The 17,244-nt window shown below is 41.0% G+C and overlaps 1 protein-coding gene across 14 annotated transcripts in view; it reads left to right on the forward strand.

Annotated features, from left to right (window-relative positions):
• Positions 1 to 17,244, forward strand: part of FARP1 (FERM, ARH/RhoGEF and pleckstrin domain protein 1) — a 201,196-nt gene that overhangs the window by 47,139 nt on the left and 136,813 nt on the right. For all 14 annotated transcript variants that reach the window (XM_083610515.1, XM_083610518.1, XM_083610522.1 and 11 more), the window contains exon 2: positions 1,835 to 2,029. In XM_083610515.1, coding sequence (XP_083466641.1) covers positions 1,859 to 2,029 — 171 coding nt within the window. In that variant the 5' untranslated portion in view covers positions 1,835 to 1,858. The remainder of the gene's footprint in view (positions 1 to 1,834; positions 2,030 to 17,244) is intronic.

The following is a 17,244-nucleotide window of genomic DNA, read 5'->3' on the forward strand; positions in this document are numbered from 1 at the left end:
CATACTACAGAACTAATTTGCATGTGCTGAATTACACCAAATAAGCAGCTGTTGCCACATCTAATTTCTAGGACTGTACAAAGGATGGACAGTAGCAAGGTCCACAAAATTTGGCTGTACCTGGTAGCCAGCTGGAACCTTTGACTTTCTACCAACTCGCAGGTCCTGCTCTGAACAGGAGAGTTAAGGTTCACTGGAAAACAGTTTGTAAAAACAAGAAACAAAACCACTGGTCTGCTGGTGCCCAGGGATTCACATATCAGCATAGGTGCTTTTGTGGTAGAATTTGTATTTTAGGTCAGTGTTGCATTATTTAGGCTGTTAAATTCACATGCTAATATGAAATAATGAATAACAATGAATTAAAAAACAGCAACAGCAGTCATTTCCTTTTTTGCCGTTCTGCCCTGCTTCTGATCCCTGGTGCTATGACTGTGTTTAAAACGACTGGAATGGCTGGGTCTATTATTACTGTATGTTTGTTCAGCCAGAAAGTTAAATTCCTGTTCCTCCTGTTTTGTTACATGCTTGTTAATGATCATCGATCAGGGCATACAAGTCCAGGAGAGATGGAAAGGCAATTACCCAGCTAGACAAATACTGTGGATGGTAGCAGCAGGTTCAGTCTTGGACTCAGGCTGTTTTGAAGAACAAAAGAAAAGAGTGGGATAAATATATATATGAGGTTTTATATATATGGTTTGACAGATCAGACTAAGGGCCCTTGCATTATGTATCAAACGATAAAGCAACAGAAGTAATAAAAAAGGCAAGACCAGTTGCATCAACAATTGGCTTTTCCATGGAAGATAGAAAAATGTGAGATTGCAGAAGAATTAGAAGTTCGTTTAAAGTTGTGTCTTTGAAATAGTTTGCTATCTTTGAGTTTGCTTTCAAGTGTGCAGTAATAAAAGGTGGGGCATTTTCTTCCAAAGTGATGTAGCGATCTTCCCTATTTGGTTATGTTCTTTTATGTGAGGTGAGGGAGGGCATGAAAAAGACAAGTTCGATTATTTCCATTACTGCTTAAGTTTTTTTGAGCTAATTCTAAGTCCGGTCCAGTTTGATTCTAGTTGTATCCTATCCACCTTTCCGTTGGACCTGCTTGGCATGTATATCATTTAATTGTTTCAGGTTCTGATTGCTGAAGAAATGGAACTTTTCATAGTTAAATGCCATTTTGAACAAGTAGTAGTTTTTGTTCATTTAGTTTTTTTGCACATGTTGCATTTAGAATTATGAGTGAACTTGGCCACACAGAATTGCAAACATTGCAACTGGTGAAAGTGAAGATATTTCCTCCCTCCAATTACTGCTTAGCTTGTCTTTATAATGCTTGTGGCATTGCAGATCTTCGCACTAATCTCTTGGTATCTTGAGGGTTGATACGATATATTTCTTGATTCTTCCTCCTTCTGGAGTGCAAGGAGATCAGCGAAACAATTTGAGGTGTGTGGTACCTGCTCCTCTTCATTTCACAATCCGAAATGATGTAAGAAGATGTAGTGCCTGGCTGATACTACTTATAAAATTGATAAACCAAGACTGCAGCCATTACACATTTCCTAAGTCCCACTGAAAATAGCGGGACTTACTTCTGAGAAAACCTACAACGGATTGTACAACACCAGCAAGATACTAGGGGGTTCAAACACCATTTTAAAAAAAAATATTACGAGGACAGATACCCTGTGCATCTTTTGCTCAAAAGGAAAACAATTCACAACTACAAAATGGTGTGAAGTAGTACATTCCTGTGTGCATTATTGTCTTTGAACAGTTTTTAAGTAATGTGGCTTCATATTTTCTTTCTTTCTCTGTCTCCCATTAACAGATATAGAAACTAGCTCCTCCAAACATGGGTGAAGTGGAGCAGAGAACAACAGCAGGATCCCGGTTAGGAGTTCAGGAAAATGCCGGGATCAGTACTTTGGAACATGGACAAAAAATGCCCACAACCCCTACAGGAAAACTTATTTCTATCAAAGTCCAGATGCTGGATGATGCACAGGAAGCTTTTGAAGTTCCGGTAAGATGATTTTCATTGCCTGTGGTTTATTGCTGGCTGGTTACAATTTTATAGTGCACAATATTACTTTTGTATTTTGTGTTTAATGTACACATGGGTTGAAATTGCAATGAGGATCGAGTTACCCATTGTATTTCTCATAGAAAAGTGTACGTTTTAAAGGTTGGTATTATGTTGCATTGTCCTCCATTTTAGGAACCAACGAGTCACACCAAAATACTAGGATGCAAATGAATTAAATTATCTTAAATGAAAAGGTTCTTTTTTTAAAAAACAACAACAATTAGCTCCTTTGACAATCTTGGAGTGGAATCCCTGTTCTTTTTAATATAATACTTTGTGTTCATAAATGGCTCACTAATGAGTTTGTTTCCATTGCCTCGACAAAGGTGGTTACATAACTTCGGTTATCTGAGGACCACTTCTTACAATACTCTTAGTCATTTGGGCACTGATACAAAGTGCACACACATTACGAATTAGTTGTGAATGAAACATGCGCTGAGCTGGAAAGGACTGACCTGCTTCCTTGCCATTCACAAAGACAAGTGGTGATTGCAAGTCATGTGTGGTCCTTATATGTAAAGGGGCTAAATATGCTTCTATTACATTATTTATACAGAGAATTCTACAGAATCGTTCTAAGCACAGTTCTGATTAACCGGTGGGGAACCCTGCAAAATTCATTGGATGCAGTGCGAATTTATGACGGAGCAGAGGATTTTGTTGTTGTTGTTTGTCTCTTTCTCTGTCTCTCCCCAATCGTGTCATAGTGAAAAAGTGAAGAAAAAGGAGAAATGTACCCCCCCCCCCAATTCCCTCGCACTGCAACTGTTGGCAGGGTTGGGGAGGAGCTGCAGTTTCTTGTGCTGTCTCAGCTGAGCTCAACCAACTCAAATCAACTCACTAGTAATAATAATAATAATAATAATAAATAATAATAATAATTTATTATTTATGCCCCGCCCATCTGGCTGGGCCTCCCCAGCCACTCTGGGCGGCTTCCATAAAAACCAAAAATACAATAAAATATCACACGTTAGTCCCTCATATTGCCCTTTGTGTGGAAATGCTCTTGACTTGAACTAGTTGAGGAGATTTTGGGTTAATCCCAACATGTTCTGCAAAGGTAGTTTGACACACACACCCTCCATATTTTCTAGTACTTCACATCTAGACTCCCTGGGTTAATTAGATAGGGTAAATGATATAAAAGCATGGCTGCAAGTTTCTCCTTAATAATGTCTAAATGGTGAATGCATCCCAGTAACAGATTGATAAATGCCTTCCTTAAATGTTTCGGTTTGAAGAACCAATGCAGTGTATGGTTTTCAGATTGGTTAGCATGGTTCTGAATGTCTGGAATGCTAAGAAGAGAACTCTTTCACTCTCTCTTTAGCTGGCTTACGATGTGACCTTAGGGCAGTTGATTAGCCTTACAGGATTGACTTTCCATCTGTTTCAAAGAAGGATTTGCCCTGTATCAGTGCTGTCGTTTTAAGGCATTCCTCCTCATTTTTGACATGAGCAGCCATGAGGTCCCGTTACACAGTTGGCTGATAACACCAAGTCTCAACCAGCAACGGAACCAACAGCACAAGAACTGTAGAAATGAAAGCTAATATAGCAGTGACAACAGGACTTCCAGGATATGGCTTCACCTGGCCTATGAAGTTGCTCAGACTGAAAAGCAAGTCCAATCTGTTGTTCAGTAACAGATGGAGCTGCTCTCTCACTGTACATTTCAACTTGCTTGCTTGCAGTGTTAGGAACTGGGATAGAAAAGCTAGGAGCCAAATGGCTTCTGGGACCTGGGTTGTGGGCGCCAAAACAGACTGTTGAGTCGCCATTTGCGGGGGGGGGTCAGCAACAATTTTTATTTATTCTTTCGATAAGCAAGAAGTAATACACAATTCACATAAGAGACACATGGTCAATATCACATTTTTATCAGAAATTGTTGATACATGTTTGATTTGGTGTTTACAATAAGAATATTGGTACCATACTCCAGTTTTCAAAACACTCTCCTCTTTATTGTTAAACTCCTTAACATATTGTCTATCTTTAACATATACTTCGAGGCTTCAAATCACATACATTTCAGTAATCCTTGAGTGCTAGCCAGGCGCAAAAAAAAAAAAAAACAAAAAAAAAACACCCAGACTTTCTGAGGTGCTTGCAAATGGAGAATCTTTAGGCGCAAAATGCGCCTGGCACCCTGCTAATTTCGAACCCTGCTTGCTTGCCTCCAGGCTGCTAGTTCTGACTATCGCGCAGGGATTTGGTGCTTGAAGCCGGTGTTTTCACTGAGGGCTTCCTCACCGACTGTATTAGACACCGTGGACTTGCTGACACTGATTTGATTGGAACTAGGATGGCGATGCATTACCCGAGGTCAACGCTTTCTGCTTTCATTAAGGCTTTGGGAGATGTTAAATTGTATTAAAAGAAATAGCAGAAGAGGTAGTTTCCTAGTTTTCCTGTCGGATACCGGTGGTTTTTAATTATTATTTTGTTCCAGGGGTTTGCAGCAGAGTGTGAGAGAAAGTTGATTACATTTTCTTTATTCTGCTTATGGATAAAATAAAGGGATTCACGGAGCTCGTATATTATTAAATACATTGGCTGGTTGATCTTCGTTACTCTCCTCCACATTCCGGCTCATTTTAAAAAATAAGTTTAAGATTCAGGAAAGTCACAGCTTTCACTATTTTCCCCTATATAATTTTTATTAAGTTTCCTATTTCACAATTTAAAATATTCATTAAACAACCTTAAAATGTTAATGACTTCCCTTCTTCTCTTTCCATGGTTCAATTTGCATACCGTAAATCCATGCATATTTTACATAGACTAAACCATTTAGTATTCCGTTAATACATCCATCAAAACTTGTTTACAGTGTTGAATTTATCTTAATGCTGCCAACGTTTTCAATCTTCTTTGAACATATGTTCTTGTTCTCTTATTCTATATGTTAGGTCTGCAAGCTGTGCATATTCCATCAGTTTAAGTTGCCATTCTTCTTTAGTTGGGACCTTGCTTGTTTTCCATTTTTGGGCTAAACAAACACGAGCTACAGTAGTAACATACATAAATAGCCTTTTTTTGACACCTGGGAATTTCCATCTGAATTATCCCCAAGAAAAAGGATTCTGGGTTTTTTTGGAAAAGTACTTTTATACATTTTTTTCAATTAAATAGAAATTATTTCCCAATAAAATGTCACAGCTTTCTCCACCCTCTTGCACAGTTTCTCCCTTCTTTGCAGAGCTCATGCTGGAGACATTTGTACTCTTCATCCTCTAATATAGGCATTGGACTGTCCAATTTGGACCCAAAATAGGTCAAGGCAGTATACAGTTTCTCCCAATTTCATCTGGGGTTTGTGTTGGCTGAAACACACTTAATGAGGATATTGTACCATGCAAACCGCCTGCGATCTCTTGAGGAAGGGCAGTATACAGATTTAGTAAATACAACAATAATAAATAAAGGTGTTCCTAGCATCCCCTCCTGCCTGCTCCTTCGGTCTTCTAAGGCTTCAGCAAAGTTTATTTTCTGTGTGCCTCTATTCACAACCTGTGCCAGAGGTTGGCATTATCCGGCAGTTGCAGCTGTGTGTTCATCCATCAGCTGAGGTAAAGAACAGGCAAGGGTGGGGCAGCGAAGGTGGATGCATTCAGAATAGTTACAGTAGGCAATAAAACAAAGGTGTTTTTGCTCCCCCTGCTTGCAGCCGAGATGCTGTGGTGCTGAATGGAATAGAGGAAAGGATTGGTGTGGCTGATAGTTATGGCTCTATCATCATTTAAAAAGGCATGGGGGGGGACGACCTGCACCAGGACTGAAAACACACTGTAGTTCTATGAAGCACCCATAGCCCCTGTGTTTCAAAAAATAAAATCCCCAGTTCACTCATCTGAACACAAATAATTCCCCACCCAACCTCCACGAGACAGATAAGGGCCTCAATTGTAGAATGAATTCACTCCCAGCTCAGTGCCAGGCAAAGATTCTCTCTTCATTTGCCAGGGTTTTCAAACGTGTTTTTAAAGCTTGGGTTTTCGCAGTTCTCGCTGCTGCTGCAGCTTCTTCGACACTCTGCTTTTGTGTTTCTTTGATTTTACAGTGTCTGGTTTTTTTTTAATGGTGCACCACACTGATGAGTCCTCTAAACTCTATTCCCGGGCAGCTTGTAAATGGGCAAAATAACACTGCAAAGAGCTTATTTTGTTGTATCATACAGTTCTGTTCTCCACCCTCTTGCAAGATTTGTAGCTCTAGGTTTTGGGGGGGGGGGTAAGCGTCAGTCGAGGGAGTTGTGCAGAAACCACAAAGCAATCTTTCAGGCGAGTTGCCCTTCCTTCCAACTTCAGAAATGAACAGCAAGTCAAGTGTCATCTATTCATCATTCTGAGGCTTTATTCTCCGTGCCTGAAATTCTCCATGCCTGAAATTATGTGGCCGTCACTGTCAAAACTATTCCCAATGGAAAGTAGGGCATTTAAATATTCACCGAGTAGTTAGTCCCAACAGCCAAGCCGAGTCTTGTGAATTAAGAAGAGGGAAGTGACATTTCTCTTCAGTAACTTGGAACTGCAGTAGTTTTAATTCCTGGCAGAACACATTTGGCACAGACTCCTAAAAGGACGGAAGACTTTTAGCCAAAGTGTAATTACATTGCATTTGTTGAAATGCAAGGGGTCACGTGCCTCATCTTTTAAAATATTAATCTTTTCTTCAGAATGATAAAACATGGATTTAGTGTGGGGTTTTTTGAATAAATTTTATTTGTGCTTATAGAGGAAAAATACAAAACTTAATATTACATATCTTTTCCTCTCTTTTTTTGGTCCAAACTAAAACTGTGATATAAATGCAATAAAAACATAAAGGGGGGGAGAGAATGGAAATAAAGAGAGGGAGAAAGAAAGAAAGAGGTTAAGAGAGAGAGAAATAAAATTGAGAGGGTAAGGGACTTACGAGTCGTTGTCCGCTATATATAAACCATATTCACTTCATCTACTCCCAGTATAACACCCAACAAAGTCACTCCCATTTCATACTCACAACAACCCTATAATTGGGTTAGGCTAAGAGATGGGGACTGGCCCAAGGTCCCAGGCCTCAAGGAAGTTAAACTGGCCTCAACCAGGGCCAAGGCCTTTTTGGCTTTGGCCCCGGCCTGGTGGAATGCTCTGTCACAAGAGACCAGGGCCCTGCGGGACTTGACATCTTTCCGCAGGGCCTGCAAGATGGAGTTGTTCTGCCTGGCCTTCGCTCCAGGCCCAATTTGACCCCCCTCTATGGGACCCTGTAAGTTACCTCATTGGCCCTTTTATGTGGGACCAACATGGATAGCCGGCCCTGATGAATACTTGAGGTTCCCGACCTCTATGGTTGTAATTTCATGGGCAGTCATTTGATTTTATCCTGATTCTAATTTTTAAGCTGTTCTTTAATCAATTGTTTGATTGTGTTTTAATGTATTTGATATTTGATGTTAGCTGGCCTGAGCCTGGTCTTGGCCGGGGAGGGCGGGTATAAATAAAAAATTACCTACTTACTTACTACTATCCAGTGAACTTCATGGCTGAGTGGGGATTCGAACCCTGCCCTCCCATGTCCTAGTCCTAGTCCAACACTAGTCCAACCATTATGTCACACTGGGTCATGTTGGTTCTCAATATCAAAACACTCTTGTTGGCTGCAGCTTTTGTCACCTGGAAGCCAAATTCACAAAGCTACTCCACCTTTGCTGCCCCACCAACCATACTAGCTCCATGACACACAGATAATATTTTTTAGACCTTTTCCCGAGTATTGCCTCCCCCCCAAAGAAAAGCTCTCCAGAAGATGTCACTTGCTGCAATGTGGGAGGTAATGGCACAATATTTGATGTATAAACAAGGTGATGCAAGCTCTGACTAAAAAAACGAGAAAGCAGCCTTTTGTGTTACAAGCAAACTGGTGTAGGAGGGAGTGTAAACGAGTTTCCGGGCTTCCGTGTTGCACATGTGGGGAAGTGGCACATCTTTAGAGTGAGATATTTGAGTTCCAGGTAAATATAGAACTGTGATGGTCCACAATTGCAATCAGGTAATGACAGGAGCGTTTCGCAACAGCAGTAATTTCTGAAATTTAGATCCCACCTTTCTATATCGGGCATACAAGCTTCAAAACTGATTTAATGCAATCAACATACTCCAAGCAATGTAAACCAGCAATGAAATAGCTCTGCATGGTTAAAAGCAGCATTATGATGGAATGTTCAAAGTATATTCATTTATTTGCAGTTTCTTCATCCTAAAAAAAAAAGGTGTTTTTCTCTCTCACCCTCACCCCGCTGCTGATTTTCTATTTCATGTTGACTTTGGCCATCCCTTTTGGCAAGTAGTTTTTGATATGGGCATTATACAAGAAGGAGCCTGCAAAAATCATGCAGTTACCTTGCAAAATCAAGTCCTTGAAGGAGACTTGTTTTTAAAGGTGGGATAGAGGGAGGCTGTTCTAATATCTGGAAATGTGTGTGTATATGGGAGAATGTGGAGAAATAAGGTGATCAAGTAAGTAATGCTTAACAGAAACTGAAGCATTCATTTGTCACAATTTGCAAATACAATGTCGCTGTTCTAAAACAAATAGCAAATGTTCAGTTGGTAGTTTTGTGCCAGTTTGCTTTTCAGTAGCCTAGTGCCAAGTAATTATTAATTTTTTGCATATTTCGATATGAGAAAGCAGTAGCTACAATTTTCCATTTTCTTTCCATTGTAACCTTTCCTCTCAAGTGACCTGTATGTCAGCCAGACATTTCCGTGTCTTTTCACCAGTGGATTTTCCTGCTTGGTTTTGTGTTTCCTGACCCACGTGGTTCTCACTAAATGCATTTTTTATGAACTTAGGGAATTGCCTATGTGAATGCTAGACACTAGACATCAATTGACTTACTGCATTTCAATTTAATTTATGTAACTCTCCCACCCACCCTACTAACACAACTATACTTGAGTTGCTTGGACTTTGAGTCCAGTCATTAATCTGTCTTGTCCCTTCAGTCTCCTTAAATCTTAATGGCTTGATTTCTTTAATAAATTTGTGTGTGTTTTGCATACATTCTCTTAACTGTAAATCTTGCGCACCTTTTTGTTAATTTGTGACGATTCTTTATCTCTCTGCTACTTCTCAGCTCATGGCTGTATTTTAAAATATCTACAACAGGGTTGGGGGGAAATAGTTCAAATTCCTAGATGCCGGCATCATATATTTAGACACCAAGCCTGTGCAGGGCTAAATAAATATTTCACATTCCTAGATGTTAGCAAACACGTGTATGTGCCTGTCTTCCTGGACCCTCAACTCTACTAAGCAATTCAATAAACCAAAAAAGTTGCACCAGAAATTTATGAGGCTACAGTTCTTTACCCATTTCTCAGGGAGTAAGACACACAAGTGGGGCTTGATTTCTAGGTAAACATGCATAAGATTGTGCTGCAAAGCCCATGCTAGACAAGACACTTCTGCTTAGAGGTATATAGAACTGAGCTGTTGAGCAAAGTGAACAGAAATAATTTAGCCTCTTTCGTCAGCTCTTTAAAGCATGCATCTATTTTTGTTAACTAGCATACTTCAATTTGATCTCTGCTGAGGTAAGAAAGTCAGAATTGCCTGATGGTCCAAGTGAGAGGTGCCTGCAATTTTAATGTTGTATTCTGACCTTGCTGTGTGGCAGTCGGTTGGGAACTCTTAGGATCTGGCCGAAGAGTCTTAATGCTGGTTCAATGCCTGTGCACAAATGATGCTTTCTTCCGTTGAGATCAAAGGAAATCCCGTGCAATCCTGTGCGTGGCTTTCCCAGCAGTAAATGCTTGGGTGGTTTCCCTGGCAGGGATCAAAGACACTTGGCTCCATCCCAGTTGCCAATAATAGTATTTAAATTTAGCTGCTGCCGGTCAATCCATTGTTTGGGCTGCCATAGATGAGGCAGGTTGTAATGGCCTGTCACGTAACATTAGAATTTAATGAAAGAAGTCAAGAGATGGTTTGCATTAGTCTGGACCAAGCCATACATCCGAAATATATGCCTATCAAATTGAGTCACAATTTCTCGCATTTCCACTATTCAGCTTAAGTTGCAACTAACTATATATAACATATCATTTGGTGTGCTTGGTGGTTTTATTTCACACAGACAAACTCAAGGACCAAATTAGGTGCTGGAAAGTTGGCAAAGGGTAAGCTGTTCCCACTGAAACAACAACCCAATTTAGGAGTATGTAGCACAAGGAAGGATGTGAAAAGCAATTGTTGTCAGATTGGATGACAAGGCCTTTTTATGAAGTGTTCACCCCTCTCTCTCTCTCTGCTTGTGTCTTTGTCAGATTTAGTTCAAATTAAAGAATGTCTAGGTTAGAATGACCTATTGTTTCCTATTTCAAAACTGGTGATTTAGAAGTACAAAAGCTTCAGGTTTCAGTTAATTTGTGTGCCTGTCCTTAATACATGCAATTCATCCTATGCTCAGTGTTGTCTTAACTTTGCATTGGGCAGAGCATAAAGGCATTTGATATTATGACCAGAACCCTGTTATATGTACCGTATTTTTCGCTCTATAGGACGCACTGGACGATAAGACGCAACTAGTTTGGGGGGGAGGGAACAAGAAGAAAAAAATTCTGAACCCCAGAAGCCAGAACAGCAAGAGGGATCTGGCTTCTGGGATAGCCTCTTGATGTTCTGGCTTCGGGGACAGCCTTTGAACCCTCCACAGAGCAGCAGGGTGCCTTCCCCAAGCTAGAACAGCAAGACGGAGCGCTGCACAGCGCTCCGTCTCCCTGTTCTGGCTTTGGGCTTAGCCACGCAGCCTGCATTCGCTCCATAAGACGCACACACATTTTCCCTTACTTTTTAGAAGGGAAAAAGTGCGTCTTATAGAGCGAAAAATATGGTAGCTTGTACGAAGTGCACCATGATATCTGGGGGGAGGGGGCAATGACTGGCATGGTTACCACTGTTCTCATCCACGAACGTGCCTCTTCCTACAAGCAGATAGCCACGTGGAGAGGAGCCCATGCAGTTTGTGCTCACAGCAGCAGCAACCACAGTTCCTGCACAGTGTAAATCAATATCTTCCTGGTTGTACCATGGTATGTTGCTGCTGCTTTGTCAATTTCAAGAATAATGAGGAAAGATTTGGGTTTCACGACCCAGCCTCTGTAATACGATATACGTGGATCAATGCCAGATGCCAAGCAACTTAGCATTTATAGCTTTTGTAACCAAAGCAGACTTAATAGTGGCCTTTAAGAAGTGGGGGTGGGGAAGGTTCAAGAGTAATCAAATTATTTGATTTTGTTGTTCTGGTTGTTGTACTGTCACCACATCAAAAATTGCATTTTATTTTTTATTTTTATGTCGAAAATGAGTGAGAAGAGAATTGCATGTGAGTAAGAATGTATGGTAGCATACTTGCTTTAGATCAGTGGTCTTTAGATTAGATCTTTTTCAAAGAGGGCCAGATTTGATGAAGTGAAGGGCCGTGGGGGCCAACCAAAGGGCCAACCATAGTTTTACCCCAGGAAATAGGCCCCCGAAATGGACTTTGCTTTAGGTTAATGTCTAGGGTATGGTGTAGTTGTTTGTGTGTCAGGCTAGGAGCTAGGATAAGGAAGGCATAGGCTCCAATTGCCACTCATTTATGAGGCTCACTGGGGAACCCCGGGTCAACCCGCCATCTCTCAGCCTAAACTGCATCATGTGAGGATACAGTGGAAGAGGGAGAGTTGTGGACACCATGTTGAGCATATAAATTAAATGAAATCTTCGGTTGTTTCCCCATTTCTTGCAGTAACGTCCCTCCCTAGCTCATCTCACATAGGAGGGGAAAGGTGGTTATCACTTGCAGATGAAAATAAAAGGGTATCAGATCATTTTCTCATTGGTGGAACTCCTGGAGCCACCAGTAGGATTTTCAGGAGCAAGTTGAGAACCTGCCTCTAAAACAGGGTTTCTCAGAACTTGGGTCCCCCCCAGCTGTTTTTGGTCTACAATTCCCACCATCCCTGAGCCCACTGGTCCTGCTAGCTTAGGCGTGATTGTAGTTGCAGCTCAAAAATAACTGGAGACCCAAATTCTAAAATTCCAGTGCTCCTGCTCCCCTCAAGGGTTTCACCAGAGTATGTTCAGTCTCTGTGCTCAGTGTTCCTGAACATACAGTGGTACCTTGGTTTACAACCATAATCCATTCCGGAGGTCCGTTTGTAAACCAAAACAGGTTGTAACCCAAGGCACGCTTTCGCCAATGGGGCCTCCAAAAAAATTGTGTTCGTAATCCAAAAAAAAAAGGGGGGGGTTGTAATCCAAAAAAGGTTGCAAACTGGGACACGCACTTCCAGGGTTGCCATGTTTGTAATCCAAAACGTATGCAAACCAAGGTACCACTGTAATCCATTGGCAAGAAATTCATTGCAGGGTCTTACTCATTGGTTTTGCTTCCTCCTGTTGCTGAGGAATGTTTAAGGCTATATTATATAACACTTTCCTGGAAGTGGACCCAACCTTTTCACTGGCACAAGCGTTATTGTTTTCTCCCTTTAGAAAGGCCTCTCTCTAGTTCTGCTGCCATGCCATGTTTGGGGACCCGCTAAAGAGAATTGAATTTGAAGGAGAAAACATGTCCTGCCAAAACGCTGTCCCTGGTCCAAGCGCTGCAGCTGAACACTTTTTGAAAGTGCATTAAGCCCAAGTGTCTGAGAGGATAGAAGGCAGCCAGCTGGCTGATAACTGCAGGATATACTTCCTTTTCTCTCTTGACTAGGAAGGAGGGACTGAGAACAAGCCAGCTGAGCGTTCACTTGAGAAAAGGAGAGAACAAAACTCCTACCGCAGTCTTTTTAGTCTGACATATGAAGTGAGCTCAGGAACTCTGTGCAAAAATCTTGCCCAAACCCTTGTTTTCAAAAGGATGTATGCATATACTGTATGGGGAAAACGTGTGCCCATCAGCTTGATTTGCATAGTTAATGTGAATGTTCAAAGTGGGATTTTAGTTACTTGTGGGTTTTTTTGCGGACTTTTGAATTTTCTATCCAGAAATGACAAAATGATGGAAAGGAGATGCACACATACACAGTAGATGCATCAAGAAGAGAAGCTGGAGAATGCTGGAGTGGTCGGCAGCAGGCAAGACACAAACACGCCTGATTTTGAACACCAGTCTGCAAAAAAATTCTCCTTGGAGCTTCTTGCCATATTGCAGTTCCTATTTGGGCAGCAGCCCTACAATTCAATTATTGTATAAAAATGACAGCATGGAAAGAATGCAGTTGGTATCTTGTAGCAGAGATAAGTGTGTCTAAAATTCTGGAGAGTGACTTGACCTATCTTTAGTCTCACTGCATAAGCAAAATGGGTAGGTAGATTTCCGTGCAAAATACTTTGTGTTTTGTTTTGAATGAGTGCTATATTAAGTTTTTCTCTATAGAGAATATGCAGGATGTTATATTCCAGATCAGCCTTGGTATGAGAAATTAGAGAACTATTCCTGCTGCTCCTTGTGTTTTCTAAAGATCTCTTTGATCCCTATATTACTACACTATCCACATCTTAACAGGAATTGAGCACAATAATTGCCCTCAGGATTTAAACCTTATATTCACAGGCGTGAACATATTCTGAAGATGCTGGATTCTGCAGTCAGTATCAAGTTCTGCAGGAACACAGGAAAATTACGGAACAGCAGAACCCATGAACTGTGACCATAGCAGCATTTTTTTTTATAAAACCAACCTTTTAGGAGCCTGAAGCCCAGCTCTGTGTTATGAAACTGATGGGAGTTTTATAAGTGCTGTAATTCCAAAACGTCTGCCACTCCGGGTTCTCTTTTACCGCAAAGATACTAATTTGTACATGTGGGATCTAACAGGATGTGTTAATCTCTTTTAATAGTTTGCGTCAAGTCATAGATCAAGATGTTGCTAAATATTTCATTACTCAGTGGGAGCAGGGAGGGGAAACCCCTTCCACAAAATAACACACGTTTTCCAAGAAAGCTCTCTCGACAGCAGCTGTGCTTTCATTTTTTGTGTGCAATAAAGTAGACTATAAATTCTGCAAAAATAAAAGACAAATTTGAGACGGGAAAGGGCCTTATAATACACTTTCCATGGGTACTAGTTTGGGTGGGATCCAAGCTGCTTTCAAAGCTTTGGAGAAAGAGAGAATCAAACCCTGCCCCTCACACTATCCTATTATTTTACTTCTAAAGCAGAAAAAAGCCAAAATATATATGCAAATTTATCTTATTAAAATCACTTTTCAATTTTTTCTCTTCTCACTTCTTAAAATATAGAACAAGAGTCAGGTGTCTGAGGTGCTATAACGTTTATGCTCCTTTCTTGAAGCCAAAGATCAGCCAAAATTAAACAGAAGCTTAAAAACCACTTATTTTACTCTTGAGAATTTTTAGGGATTATTTGAGCTTACCTAACAGTATAGTTCCTCTCTATCTCAAGTTGCTTCTTTCTTGCAGAAAATATATATCCCCAAGAGAACCATAACCTTTGGTATTCTGCTTTAATTCCCCTTTTCATTTGGGAGTCTAAAAATATTCACAGCAAGAGAAGGGGGGAAGCAAAATGCCCCACTGTTCTCATAATTTGAATCTGCTTTGTTTTGAAAGGGGGAAATATCACCCTTAAAAAAAAAAGTCCTTTCATTGCCATCGATTCCAAAAGCAAGCAACGTTCCAGGAAGTAACATGATAATGAAACCCAGTTATTATTATTTTGATACATCCTCTGCTCCTGTAAAAGCCCTCCCCCCCCCCTCGTGTACCCATCCATATGTTCCATCAACAAGTAGACAGGAGCAAGTCTGCACCTTTTGGAACAATCCCCAACTCCACATGTTAAGACAGACTGCGAAAACAGACTGAGCATAAACGTAGGTTCTGTAAACTTCAGTAACCTGGTAGATTAAGGGTTCCCCAATTGTGCATGTACATGTATACAGTATTTTTTTTTTCATTCCACTCACACTATGAGGAGGTCCTCTGTGTCTGTTCTTGCTTGTAGTTCTTTCCTTTAACCCTGGAAAGATATGTAAATATATACAAAGTATGCAGTTAGCCGAATAGTTTACAAGGGTCTATCAAAGATTGAAGGATTGTGGTCTCTTCTGCAGCCATATGTACTTGTGTTTTTAATTACGCTTCTTGGTTCAAGTCTGTAGTCAAAATCCAGGTCAGCAATATATAGCATGCCATTTCCTGTAGCTTTTGTGTTGCATGAGCTATATTCATTTCCAAGGGACCTCTTTGCATGCTATGTTGTGGATGCATGGAAGCAAAATAAAGTCACAACCTCATTGGCTGGGCAGATCAACTAAATTTTCACAGTTGCCAGTGTGTTGACTTAGAACCGCACTCTCTGAAGCAGCTGAATACAGTTTTAACATGTAAACACTTGACAGCTACATTAGAGCAAAACAATTTCTAACACAACAGAACATGACAGTGAAATGCCAAACATGTCGGACATTGTTCCTGTCCAGTTTGGGAAAAGTTCACTTCATTGATTAGCCCTAGAAAAGCAGTCAATGGTTGTTTCGGAGGGGTGTGCTTTTTTATTCTGAATAGCAACACACTGGGAATTGAGAAATCAGCTTGTGCTTCATTCTTTGAGAATGATCACCTTTTACCCAATTTTAGTGAAGTGCCTGCCTCCCATTGGTTTGATAAGTAAGGATTTATATAGACCGCATGTGAGTAAACCTTTAAAACCGTGCTCCAAAAGCATGGCGCCGTTCCAAACATCTAATGAATTTTTATGGAGCACACGATCTGGTAAAAATGAAGCACTGCTTACATTTGATCTCAATTTGAAAGATTTCAACTCCCAGCAAGTTAGACATATCACTTAAAGTGCTTTGCTTGGACTGCATCATGGCCTTAAGAGTTATGAGTTTGGGGTGGAGGGAAGCAGGCTGTATGCAGAGACCCACTGATCCCTGCATCCAGCAAGTGTTAAAAGCTAATCAAGCCTTCTGGTTCCGGGAAATAGCCAAATTAGCTTTCCTGGTGAGGTGATGGAAATAAAGGGGTTTGGTGCGAGGCGGCAAATGGGTGGGGCCCCCTCCCTCAACAAAACAAACCAGAATTGGGAGCAGAGGTGATGGTGATATGAGCTAGAATAATAATAATAATAATAATAATAATAATAATTATTATTATTATTATTATTTATACCCCACCCATCTGGCTGGGTTTCCCCAGCCACTCTGGGCAGCTTCCAACAACGTGTTAAAATACAGTAGTCTGTTAGACATTAAAGGCTTCCTTAAACAGGGCTGCCTTCAGATGTCTTCTAAAAGTCTGCTAGTTGTTCTTCTCTTTGACATCAGGTGGGAGGGCGTTCCACAGGGCGGGTGCCACTACCGAGAAGGCCCTCTGCCTGGTTCCCTGTAACTTGGCTTCTTGCAGTGAGGGAACCGCCAGAAGGCCCTCGGCACTGGACCTCAGTGTCTGGGCAGCAAGAAAGAAAGCAGCAAGCTGGAGACAGAATCAGAGCAATGTTTGGTTTCTGTTTGCATCCATGGCTGCGCCTGTGGAGGAGGCAGGACCCTCTTGGGCTGTTAATGCTGCAAGCTCCTCCATCACAGGCTCAGGTTGTATATATGTGTAAATAAACGATATATCATAAATACACCATAGTATCCACTGTGCCACATTCCCAAAAGGAAACACAAACCCTGGGTAAGGGCCTGGAGCCCCCGGAATCTCACGCCGCGGGGAGATTGGGGTGGCGTGCAATAATAGTTTTGCATTGTTTTGTTGTGGCTGCTGCAAGGATGCCAACAAAAGTGGTCCCTCATGGTTCGGCTGCATAGCTAATATGCAGCAGAACCTATGTTTTCAGTATTGTGGGCCCATCTAGTCTACAAAAAGACAGCTGATTTGTTTTTAGTTTTTTTGGTCCCTGGAGTACAAATACAGATCATTTGTGTGATGGGGATTGTTTTTAAACCTGTCAGATACCTGGGGGCTCAGATTCCAAGAACTCTCTAATAAACAGTATGCCTTTAAGCCTGTGCCCAGAGTTAATAATGAAATCTGGGTAAGCTTCAAGTTGTTACTTTAAGGCAAAATAGTTGCAGTTTTTGTTTTTGTTTCAGGTGTTTCCCATTTTAATTTCGGAAAAAGGTTATTGGAAAAT

This window comes from Podarcis filfolensis (genome assembly GCF_964270895.1).
Source record: "Podarcis filfolensis genome assembly, chromosome: 4".
NCBI classification, from domain to species: domain Eukaryota; kingdom Metazoa; phylum Chordata; class Lepidosauria; order Squamata; family Lacertidae; genus Podarcis; species Podarcis filfolensis.